Source organism: Ilyonectria robusta (genome assembly GCF_021365365.1).
Source record: "Ilyonectria robusta strain PMI_751 chromosome Unknown BGZ61scaffold_23, whole genome shotgun sequence".
NCBI classification, from domain to species: Eukaryota; Fungi; Ascomycota; class Sordariomycetes; order Hypocreales; family Nectriaceae; genus Ilyonectria; species Ilyonectria robusta.
The window spans coordinates 78,069-89,335 of record NW_025764457.1 but is presented as its reverse complement, the minus strand read 5'-3'; the positions used below and the strand labels follow the sequence as shown (position 1 = coordinate 89,335).

The 11,267-nt window shown below is 55.9% G+C and overlaps 3 protein-coding genes across 3 annotated transcripts; 2 read left to right on the top strand and 1 right to left on the bottom strand.

Annotated features, from left to right (window-relative positions):
• Nucleotides 1-300: 300 nt before the first annotated feature.
• On the bottom strand, nucleotides 301-4,716 carry BGZ61DRAFT_459457 (armadillo-type protein). The gene is made up of 6 exons (XM_046246917.1): nucleotides 4,217-4,716; nucleotides 3,902-4,121; nucleotides 3,633-3,808; nucleotides 3,141-3,572; nucleotides 1,008-3,079; nucleotides 301-946 (listed from the first exon to the last, which is right to left on the bottom strand). Exons 1-6 carry the CDS (start codon nucleotides 4,397-4,399, stop codon nucleotides 739-741), a joined length of 3,291 nt encoding a protein of 1,096 aa, XP_046098850.1. The 5' UTR covers nucleotides 4,400-4,716; the 3' UTR covers nucleotides 301-738.
• Nucleotides 4,717-5,284: 568 nt separating this feature from the next.
• Nucleotides 5,285-7,405, top strand: BGZ61DRAFT_459454 (uncharacterized protein). Its single transcript, XM_046246916.1, has 4 exons — nucleotides 5,285-5,944; nucleotides 6,002-6,334; nucleotides 6,394-6,786; nucleotides 6,855-7,405. Exons 1-4 carry the CDS (start codon nucleotides 5,699-5,701, stop codon nucleotides 7,149-7,151), a joined length of 1,269 nt encoding a protein of 422 aa, XP_046098849.1. The 5' UTR covers nucleotides 5,285-5,698; the 3' UTR covers nucleotides 7,152-7,405.
• Nucleotides 7,406-8,119: 714 nt separating this feature from the next.
• On the top strand, nucleotides 8,120-10,675 carry BGZ61DRAFT_398667 (uncharacterized protein). Its single transcript, XM_046242999.1, has 3 exons — nucleotides 8,120-8,972; nucleotides 9,078-9,541; nucleotides 9,591-10,675. Exons 1-3 carry the CDS (start codon nucleotides 8,550-8,552, stop codon nucleotides 10,234-10,236), a joined length of 1,533 nt encoding a protein of 510 aa, XP_046098848.1. The 5' UTR covers nucleotides 8,120-8,549; the 3' UTR covers nucleotides 10,237-10,675.
• The last annotated feature ends 592 nt before the right edge of the window (nucleotides 10,676-11,267 follow it).

Here is an 11,267-nt window from a genome sequence, read left to right as displayed (position 1 = left end):
CTGCATATAGAGAAGTCCTAATCATCAAGGACTCCTGCAATTACCACATTACGAATGCCACGAATAACCACGACTGTGATTGACGCCACAAGACAAACGGTAAACCAAGACAGGAACACAACGTACAGGGGTGAGCCTGGCTATTCCTTGACCACAACCTAGCAGATAATTAGCGGATCTCTCTACTAACATGCCTTGCCATGTCGGAGAAATCTATCGTCTGCAAATCCTCGGCTGGGTTCCCCTTATTGGACTGTGCACCACTACACGCATTCACGGTCAGCGGAGGCAATTATCAAATGATCAGTAAAGTCAAGTCATACGTATGAACCCGGATTTTCTTCTACTCGACGCCACTTCCCTTCTCTATCTCCAAATGATTCGCCGCTTCACATCGTCTCATCTCCCTGGCTCTCTGTTCCCTTCAGGACAGTCCTCAAGCTCCTGAGTTCCTCTTCCGCCCTTTCAAGAATCTCGGAAGCAAAACAAAAAAAAAATCTCCAAGCCCCGTCTGCCACGATGGCATCGTTGCTAAATCAACTCTTGGCTTAGGTGGCCGCTCACGCCCTTCTTGGTATCATCTGGAATCTGAAGCGGCACGTTCCCAATAAATATCTGCATCATAATCATCCTCGTCCGATCATATCTCCCTTGCGCTCCCAGCAATAACTTCCAGGACGGGCTGGGCCCTTCTCATATCCGGGCCCTTTTACATCGATCATTGACAGGCCCCCACACCTAAGAGAAGTATCCCATAATCGTTCGCTGGGACTCCTGAGAGAACTGCTGCAGTAGGGGCATGGGATCCACGTTGGCAGTCGTCAGCAGCGTCTTGGTCGCAATCGCCACTCGGTTCGCCGTCTGGCCTTGCAGCGTCTCCGCCTCTAGAGCCTGGGCAATGAACACAAACACCTTGCCCGCCTGGTTGAGCACGACCGGGTGTTGCCTGCAAAGAAAGATTAACGTTGTCCGTATTCATTTTCACAATCGTGGATCCTTCAACTTACTGGTCAATCAACTCAGCTAGGTATGCGTACGCATATGGTGCAGCCTCCTCATCATTGGTGACGGGGAGCGTCTCTACCCACTGGGTAGTCACGTTCTGCACATCCGCAACCGTGCTGGCGTTGTAGTGGAGGATTTTGGCAATGGCAGCACATGCGTTCTCCGTCGCGTACACGTTGTCCTCGTTTCGAGCATCCGGCACTTGGGTGACCTGGAACAGGAAAGGTACCGAGCCACCCAGGAACTGGGCCCACGGGGCACCACCTCGGTGCGCAGCAACACCGATACCATAGGCCGCTGCTTGTCGGATCGCCGGTGAAGGATCTCGGCATCCGTCGATGAGTGGCTGGGTAATGTAGTTGGCGTATCGAGTGCTCTCAGGGCCACAGTATTCCAGAACATCATCCATGATGCACAGTCCCCACTGTCGCTGGGTGGAGTCAGTTGAGGCAAGGAACCCTTCGTAAGTTGAGATTAATCGCTCCCACGCGGGGAGGAAGGCAGCGCCGTGGTTCTTGAATATGGCATGGAAGGCCTTGTTCATGTCTGAAAGGAGTGTCTGGTCATCCTCAATGGCAATCAGGGTCTCCTCGGCCTCGTCCTCGACGTCGTCGGCGGTCGCTCCCTCCTTGTCCTCAGCACGCTGCGCAACGCGATCCTTATAGTCCTCAATGGCAGAGTGGACCGAGTCGATGAAGCGGCTCAGGTGGTCAGTGCTAAGACAAGCCTTGCCTACTACTTCCACGGACTCATAGAAGCACTGGTACATCTCCGCCAGAGTATCGATAGCCGGCTCAGCGGTGAGAACCTCGAGGAGCTTGTCTACGGTGGCGGTCCAGAGCCCTGCAAGCTCGTTTGACTGGGGACCGTAGGCCTTCTTGTAGGAGCTGAGCAGCTGGGGAACCAGCTTGGCTGAGATGTAACGAACTGGGTCGTGGAAGAAGAAAGCCAGACCGGGCAGGGCAATCTTCTCCATGATCTCCGCAACGTATGGCGCAAAGGAGGCCTCGAGAACCTGCGCATAGACGACCAAGAGCTCGATAGCCATGTGCTTGTCGTCCATGGTGCTCGTTCGGATACCAATCATCTTGCCCTTGAGAGGGACCAACTCCCAGCCCTCCTCGTTCTGCATCTGCTCGACCTGATCGTCATCATCCAGCAACTGGATGTCGGCCTTGGCCATGGCAAGCTCCAGCAATGGCGGCATGACATTGTGAAGGAAGGGCAGGAAGTCCGAGCCAAGTACACGGCACATGCGGCCCCAGCAATGCATGAGATACTGTGCCTGAGGGTCGTCCGCGTCGGTGATGCCGGCCTGGATGTTGGCCAAAAGGTTGACAAGAGTCATGGCGTCCTGTCCAAGTCGCTCCTTGCCCACAGCCAGCGCAATCAGAGTGGCACACTCCATGGCCTTGGCTCGCAGGAGGCGGTACTCCTTCTCATTCTGGTTCTGGAGCACGTTGACGAGGAGTGGCATGAGGGTATCGTAGTACTTGGAGAAGGCGGCCTCGGCAGCATCAGCAATGGTAGCAATAGTGGACAGAGCCTGCTCCTGAACATATCGCTTCTCGTTTTGGAGGAGTTGGAACAGGTGCGATAACAAATCATCCAAGTAGGGCTCCAGAGTGTTCTTCTCGGCTTCCTCGCAGAAGTTGACAAGGGCGGCGGCAGCGTGGGACTGGACACGGCCTTCGGGCGAGTCGAGAACTGGGATAATGGCCTTTAGGACTCGATCGTAGTAGTCGGTCTGCATCTTGGGAGCAAAGTCGGTGCTCATCTGACCAAGAGCGTTGCAACCAGCCCATCGCACACGGGGGTGGGGGTCGCGAAGGGCGGGAACAACCAGGTCAAGTACCTGGCTTAGCTCACCAATCATCAGCTCTCGGCAACCCTCAGAGATGGCTGAGATGGCCATCAGCGCGGCGTGCCTGTCCCTCCAGGCCATAGAGGTCATCATGCGGGGCAACCAGTTGAAGGTGGGAGCGAGGATGGTCTGACCACCAAGCTTGTTGGCAAGACGATCCATAGTCTGCTCGCCAGCAACATGGTTCTGGTCGCTTTCATCTTGATCAAGCTGCGAAGCATTGTCAGCGCAATGCATACCAGAAAGGCATTTTGCCAAGGGGGAAACTCACGTCATCCGAAGCCATCCATTCGGCGGCGTCGTCGTCATCCTCGCCGAGGTCGGTCATCAAGCTGAGGCACTGAGTAATCATGTCGTTGGTGTACGAGGGGTCCTTGCGGCAGATGGAGGGAGCGTAATCGGCAAAGGTGGCCATGAGCTCCAGAGCGTTCTGCCGGCAGATATTGTCTAGCTCTTTATCTTGAATAACGGAGACACTGAACTGAACGAGGTTCTGGAAGAGAGGCTTGAACATCTTGGGGGATGACTCGGCGAGATCGATGAGGGCGACGAGTGCCTTGCTCAGGTCATCGGAGTCTTGCGAGTCCTTGATTGGGGGGAGAATGTTAAGGACGTCGGGGATAAGGGCAAAGTACTTGGCCTGGCCCTTTTTGCTAATGGTCCTGAAGAAAGAGGCAAAAGCCTCCATGGCGGCGAGGCGCACCTGTTGTCGTGGTCAGTGGTGGGGTCACGACATCTTGAACAAGCGCAAGTGAGGCCATACCATGACAGCATCGTCCTTGAAACCCTTCTGGAAGGCCTGGAGGACCGCCTCCTCATGTTGTTTCTCGATAATGGCCGGAGTAGTGGCGAAGACTCGGAAGGCATTTTCTCGCTTTTCGGCCTCAGGGGCCTGGCTGAGCTGGAAGAGGGCACCGAGCAGTTCGGGCCAGGGATCACCTGGGAGGGTGGGTTAGCACCAATGGTGGGGGACCCAGCGGGGGACAGCAACTGCATTGAGAAGAGGGCATAGTATTCGGGTGGGAGACGAACCGTTCTCGGTATATTGGCGAGCGACTTCGGCGACAGCATCACTGATCTTGTTGCGGATCATTCGCTCAGGCTCGGCGGCGAGGGTCTCGAGAAGTTTTTGGCGGATGGCGGCGGCCTGGTCCTTGGCGAGGGAGAAGAAGAGATCGAGGTTCTCGCCAGACTCGATTTTCCTGGTCTTGGAAGCGATTCGGCGGAAGATAACGGAGGCAAAGGAACGAGTCTGCAGAGGGGACGAAGTCAGTTCAGTCGCGTCGCAAAAACCAGCGGATGGTGGGAGGCAAAGACAAAGTTGGGATGAGGGGGAGGGGGACAAACCGCATTGTCGCCGGCGCCCTGGATCTGTTCGGCAAGGCCCATTAACAGGACCTCAGGACGGGTAGAGGTCCAGTTGCTTTGCAAGTGCTCTTCGGCCTGGGATCGAATGCCGTTGTCGGGCGACTGCAGGGCCTGCAGGAGCTGGGTCAGCTCTGCGTGGACGTCTGGCGGTAGTATCGACATGGCTGTAGCTGATGCGGATGGTGCAGTCCACCAGCAGACGACGGGCGGGAGAGAGGGAGACCGGTCAGGATCCGGAGAGGTCGACGGGGAAAAGGAAAAGGGAGAGGGAGGTTTCGGAAGCGTGAAGCGAAAGCAAGCAACGGGCTTGGGCTTCGTTTGGCGGACGAAGATTCCGAGATTCCAGTGAGTTGGAGCGGGAGGATGGTGATGGATGGATGGAGGGAAAAGAGAGTGGGGGGAGGGGAAGACGAGGCCGGTAGAGGTGAGGTCACTCTTGGACTAAATTCAGCGGTGGAGATACCCAGGCCGCAACAAACACGGCAGAAAAAAAAAACAGAGGAACGCGTTGGCAACAAAGGGTGCGCTCGGCTTGGGCCTTTTTTCTTTGTGCTATACCTTTGTGGGCGAGCTGGAGGAATGGGTGGCAACGGGTCCGAGTAAAAGACGAGGGAGATTTTAGTTTCATTCAAAGCTGTGCGACAAGGCTATCTCAACAGTCATGGCTGGACAAGGCGAAGTCTCGGCTTCATCCATCAGGAGGCTATTCAACGAGAGCTGAGTGCGTAATGTACAATGTGCTCCGGCCATCGCTAAACAACCTAAACAGCTGTGCGGTACCATGCGCGGGAGAGCACATATGGAGGGGCAGCAACAAATATGTACAGACTCGGCTTCCGTCCAACTCTCGCAAGCCCAAAACCACCAAAAAAAAGTCGGACCAGGATGATTCGTCTCTGATAGGTCGAGATCCAGCAGCCTGTTTTGCCCATTCAACAGGGGTTCTTTACACGGACCTGTGCCCGGTGACCTGACCTAGGTGGAGATGCACAAGTCGGACTTTGGTTTATCCAGCTCTGCTTGGACACCGGACAACAAGGCAGCGCCCAGAGAAATGTCAGCGCATCCCTAGCGCGGGCCTACGGAATAGAGGTACCTCGCCGTGGCCTCCCGCCTATACGGCACCTCACCGGTCCCCCGTGGTACTTCCGCCGGACTTGTATGCCCGATGCAAATGGCCCAGGTGCAACTGGCAGGTGCGACCTGGCTTTTTTTTTCCGCCCGAAGCTTCCCGGCAACACAAGTTCGTAGCCGTAACTAGTAGCCGTCCCTGAGTGAACAACCGCATCACGAACCTGGTTCCTCTCTTTTGCCTCATCATTTTCCTTTTCCGTTTCCCTCCCCCTCCCCCAATTCCTCCATCCCCCTTAACCTACGACTCGCCGCGACTCTCCTCGACGCCTCTCTCGACTCCTACACACCCTCTCGACCCCCTCGATTCCTTCGAACCCCTTCATCACGATGTTGTCGCGAAGACTAGCTACCGCCGCCCGCATGGTGCCGGCGGCGCGCACCCTGCGTCCCCGAAACCACCCTCTCATCATGCTTCCCGCCATGATGCAGACCGTCCGCACCTATGCCGATAGTGTTGTCAAGGTGCCTCAGATGGCTGAGTCCATCTCCGAGGGTACCCTGAAGCAGTTCTCCAAGGCCATTGGCGAGTACGTCGAGGCCGACGAGGAGATTGCCACTATTGAGACCGACAAGGTACAACATCCCTTACAACGCCATGTTCTGTTGTAAATAAGACTGATACCCGTCTAGATCGATGTTGCTGTCAATGCCCCCGAGGCCGGCATCATCAAGGAGTTCCTCGTCGCTGAAGAGGACACCGTCGTCGTCGGCCAGGACCTGGTCCGCCTCGAGCTTGGCGGTGCTCCTGAGAAGAAGGAAGCCCCTGCCTCCGAGGCTCCCAAGGATGCGCCCAAGCCTGAGTCAACGCCTGAGCCCAAGCAAGAATCTACCCCCGAGCCCAAGAAGGAGGCAGCTGCCCCTGCAGCCAGCAAGCCTGAGCCCCCTCGCCAGGTTGAGAAGAAGGAGTCCACATCTGCCCCAACCACCAGCGGCCCGGGCCTGGGCAGCCGTGAGGAGCGCCGAGTATGTTCTTTTCAGCTTCATGTTCTCTGCACGTCCCATGTTACTAAAACCAAGTCCAGGTCAAGATGAACCGCATGCGCCTCCGAATTGCCGAGCGTCTCAAGCAGTCCCAGAACACCGCTGCTTCTCTCACCACCTTCAACGAGGTCGACATGTCCAACATTATGGAATTCCGCAAGCTCTACAAGGATGACATCCTCAAGAAGACCGGTGTCAAGCTTGGTTTCATGAGCGCCTTCTCCCGAGCTTGTGTCCTCGCCATGCGAGACCTGCCCGGCGTCAACGCCTCGATTGAGGGACCCAATGGCGGTGACACTATTGTCTACCGCGACTACGTCGATATCAGCGTTGCCGTCGCCACCGAGAAGGGCCTGGTTACTCCCGTTGTCCGCAACGTCGAGGGCATGGACCTGATTGGTATTGAGAAGTCCATTGCCGATATGGGCAAGAAGGTTTGTGGCACCCTTTCTACAATGGCACTCGTTCGAATAGTGCTAGGTGACTAACTTGACTTTCGCAGGCTCGCGACGGAAAGCTGACGATCGAGGATATGGCTGGCGGTACCTTCACCATCAGCAACGGTGGCGTTTTCGGTTCCCTAATGGGAACTCCCATCATCAATTTGCCCCAGAGTGCTGTGCTGGGTCTCCACGCCATCAAGGAGCGCCCCGTGGCCGTCAACGGCAAGATCGAAATCCGTCCCATGATGTACCTCGCCCTAACTTACGACCACCGCCTGCTGGATGGCAGGGAAGCTGTGCAATTCCTGGTGAAGGTGAAGGAGTACATTGAGGACCCCAGGCGCATGCTCTTGTAGAGCAGCTTCTCTGACGCTCTTATGTGTCTGGCCAGATAATACCCGATAGGCTCAAAAAGGAGGTGGACATATGTCGTGTCTGCACGCCTCTAATAGTCTAGTTGTATAATAGAGTTTTGGGACGAAGGGTGTAAACTGAAAGAGAGCCGTTTCCAAAACAGGAAAGTTACTACGATGAGTGGTTTTGGTGAGCTATCCCTAGTGAGGATTTTTGAATGCTTAGCTTGCTTCTTGCTTGTCATGATGGTGTTCTGGAAGATTTACCGATACCCCGTTACCAGTACTCCGGCCAACATGGCTAGATTATGGCTTATGCTACCTGTAGACCAGCCACACCCCGCTGGGAGGCAGGGTTGCCCTTGCCCCCTGTGGACTGGCCGGACGCCTAGCGGACCCGTACGGTGACGCTTTTCCAGTCCGAAGTGCCGAGCAGAGCGGGTGGTCGATGATGGGTACCAAAGCCTCTGGAAGCCGCTGCCGCCGCCCAATAAATTGGATGAAAGCTTGGGGCGGCTTCAGAGGGTCCCATGGCAAGTCTCTAGCGCCAGCTGGCCACCGAGGCCGTTTCCGAGGACTCCGTGGGCAATTCGCCTCAATCGATCATCTGGAAATCGTAGTGAAACCAATCAGACACAGAATGCAATGCACGTTGGCGAAGTTTCAGCCTCAATTCATGTGCTGCTGGACCAGACACGCCATTGCGGCTGGCTGCTTGCTTGCTGTGGCACGGTGCGACTCTTGAGCGTGGTGGAAACACAAAAACCACTCCATTCTTCCCCAATCCAATCCCCCAATCGCGGGGTCACTCCACTGAAGCTAGCCTAGAGGCTACCTGGAGCAGGGGGTAAAAGTACCGAGCAGAAGTGAGAGCTAGGTACCTACCTAAGGTGCCTACCTTACCAACCTAGGTACCTACCTATGTCATCATCGCCTCCCGCACTCACCACCCGACCGACCGACCTCAATCTCTCGTGCACACGCCCCTCTTCACTCTCCATCGCCTGTTCGAGCCATTCCACTCCCCCAAGCACTGCCATCTCTCTGCTACTGCTCCTCCTCCACTTCATCCTGGTGATACTCTGCCTACTCCTTGGCGAATTGTCTTGTGACTTCTGACTCCTTCAATCTTCCGAACATCGCTCGACAAGGCCGGCCCTTCCTTTTTAGCCTTCGTCTCTCACTCCACCGCCGTTGTTCCGCCCCATCCATCTTCAACTTTCCCACCCTCAATCTCTCCTCATCCTTCGCGCAAACTTGCCTCCTCTCATTTCATCGTCGCATTCCCTCTCGATTCTCACTTGCTCTGCAAAGACTCTCCTGCCAGTGACAAACAGTCCATCTCTCAGTATTGCAATCGCGTATCGCGTATCGCGGGGTCGATACCGCTCACTGCCAGCCATGGACCCCTCCCAGGGCTCCGTCTCCCGCGACCTCAAGGATACCCGCGCCGCCAGCTCAACCAGCCTCGCTAGTGCCGTGTCCAACTCCTCCTCCTCCAACAAGCCGCCTGTCCTCGCCCAGCGATCACCCTCCGTGTCCATCTCTGCCGGTTCCGGCTCCACCTCCGCCACCAAGTCGGCTCATCGCCAGAGCTTCGTCGAGGGCCTGCGCAATGCGCCCTCCTCTCCTCGCTCCCAACGGCACCCCTCCTTTACCCAGGCCGCCTTACAGGAGCTGCTAAACCACCCACCTGCCGGAAACAAGCATGCCAATCCCCGATTCGCTGGTCGCGATTGGCGCGATGTCTCCATCGGCGAGCTCGTCTCTCCCGACGACATCAAATGGATGGAGCTAGATAGCAGCATTGAAGAAGCCACCAAGGTAAGCCTAGCTCATATATGCGCTTATGGAAGGGTTGCGATATTTACAATACGGAATTTCTGTCTCAAGAATGCTCTGCTGACAATCGATTGGTTCAATGAATAGCTGCTTCTCAAGAGCCCGACCAACGTTGTCCTCGTCCGTGAGGATCCCGATAGCCTTATCGCAGTTTCCACCTTCGACTTCACCGACCTCAACGCCTACCTCCTCGTCGTCGTTGGTCTTGCCAAGCCCGACGAAGACCACCTCGAGTTGTTCAACTTCATCCTGTCCAAGGCCCAAAAGGGCGAGAACATTTCCCTCCGAGACGTCCAACCCCTCTTCCACAAGGAATCATTGGTCAAGCTGCCGGCAACTGAGGACCTCACCCAGGCCGTTCAAATACTCGGTAGCGGAATCCATCGTTTGTTGGTGACAGCTCAAGATGATAAGGTCGTTGGCATTGCCAGCCAGCTTAGAATCGTCGAGTTCTTTTGGAACGAGGGCGTTAACTTCCCCAGCATCGAGCGTTTGTACCCCGTTATCCTCCGCGACTTGGGCATTGGGACCAAAGAAATCATCTCTGTCAAGTATGTTATGAAGTCCAAGAGTCTAGGCGCAATGTGCTGACAATCGAAGCTCCGACGCACCCCTCTCTGACGCCTTAACGCTTATGAGCAACGAGGGCCTCACCAGCGTGGCCGTGGTCGATAACGGTCTGAATGTCGTGGGAAATATCTCTACCAAAGACGTCCGACACCTGACCAGCAGCTCAAACGCACATCTCCTCAATTTATCGTGCATGAACTTCGTCTCTGTCATTCTCAACGAGCGGGGCGTCGAGAAGGGCCGGGACGTGTTCCCCGTCTTCTACGTCAACCCCTACTCAAGCCTCGCCCACACCGTCGGCAAACTCGTCGCCACACGATCGCATCGCGTATGGGTGGTAGAATCGGCATCTCCTTCACCCTCGGCCCCCGCTACGCCTTTGATAGGCCCCCAAGGCTTTACGAGCTCGGTGCCGCCGCCACCTCCTGCATCAGGTGCGCCGCCGTCCCCGGTCCCCACTTCAGCCGTACCCGCCTCGGCCATGGCTGGAGCACGCCTCTCGGGCAGACTGAGCGGCGTCATCTCCCTCACAGATGTACTCAACATGTTTGCCCGGTCAACAGGGTTGAATCCCTCGGACCCAGGGGAGCAGCGGGCACGGCGGCGACGTAGCTCCAGCAGCTCTGTACGACCCAGTCTCGACTCATCACGAGCGAGCCTTGACATCCGGCGATGATGAATACCAAGAATGTTACCTTCGACTAAACAACAGTCACGGACATGTACTTGGTAGAATCTATTCCGGAGTTTGAGAGATACTGGTTATTGGGCACGATTCGCCTAGAAGGATCCAAGATGCAGGCCAAGGCCAGGCTGAGACTGCCTCCGGTCGATGATGAAGCTGGAGCAGGAGACTCTGGATTATTTCCTAACTTGCTTGGCTGTGTCATTTTTAGAGTGCGTACGCGGCACTTATATCGAACCATTTCAGCACTCTCTATCCTTCTAGTAGAGAATAACGAACAATGGGGCTCGATAGGAAGTGTTTCCCGGCTCATCTCTGACGGATTTACTTGGAGGGACCAAGTTGCATTTGATGGCATGAAGGATGGTTACATACCAGTTGGTTTAGGAAGCACTAGTAGTGTTGATACTAAAGACGGCCAATATTCTTGTCTTCATTGTGTACTGTGATCTTTCTTCTCGATCTTTCTTCCCGCCAATGACATATGTGAGGCCGATATCGTGGCTTTGTAACTGGCGTCATTCCCGCTTAAAGCCCTCGTGTTAACCCAGGGGATCACAATGACTCGGGGTTGTCGATTCTGTGTTATTAATGCACCGAAGTCGCTGGCTGGAATGTGACTCTGCACGCCATCACCTGGCTCCCACAGGATTGGTGTTGCACTTGTCATGCCTCCTCGGTTGGGCCGGCGTCCAGGAGCAGTGTGGCTGGCCTTTGGGCGCCCAGCCACTCACCACACAGCACCGCTGCCCCAAACCCCGCCAGAGGCCGACCACTATGCCGACCTTCTAGCGGGTTTCAGTGGACTTTCAGTGGAAGCTCAGCGGAAGTGACGGGAGCCCCTGTGGCTGAAACCCACGGCGCCATTGGCTGGGTCAGGCCGTGGAGGAGCACTGCGCGCGCTCTTTTGCCACCTGAGGCGCTGAGGTTGGCCCCGCGCGAGGTTCAACGCCTTCATCCGCAACGTCAGGATTCGGCAACTTGACTCACGACCTCCCGTTTCCCAGTCTGCGTCACCGAGC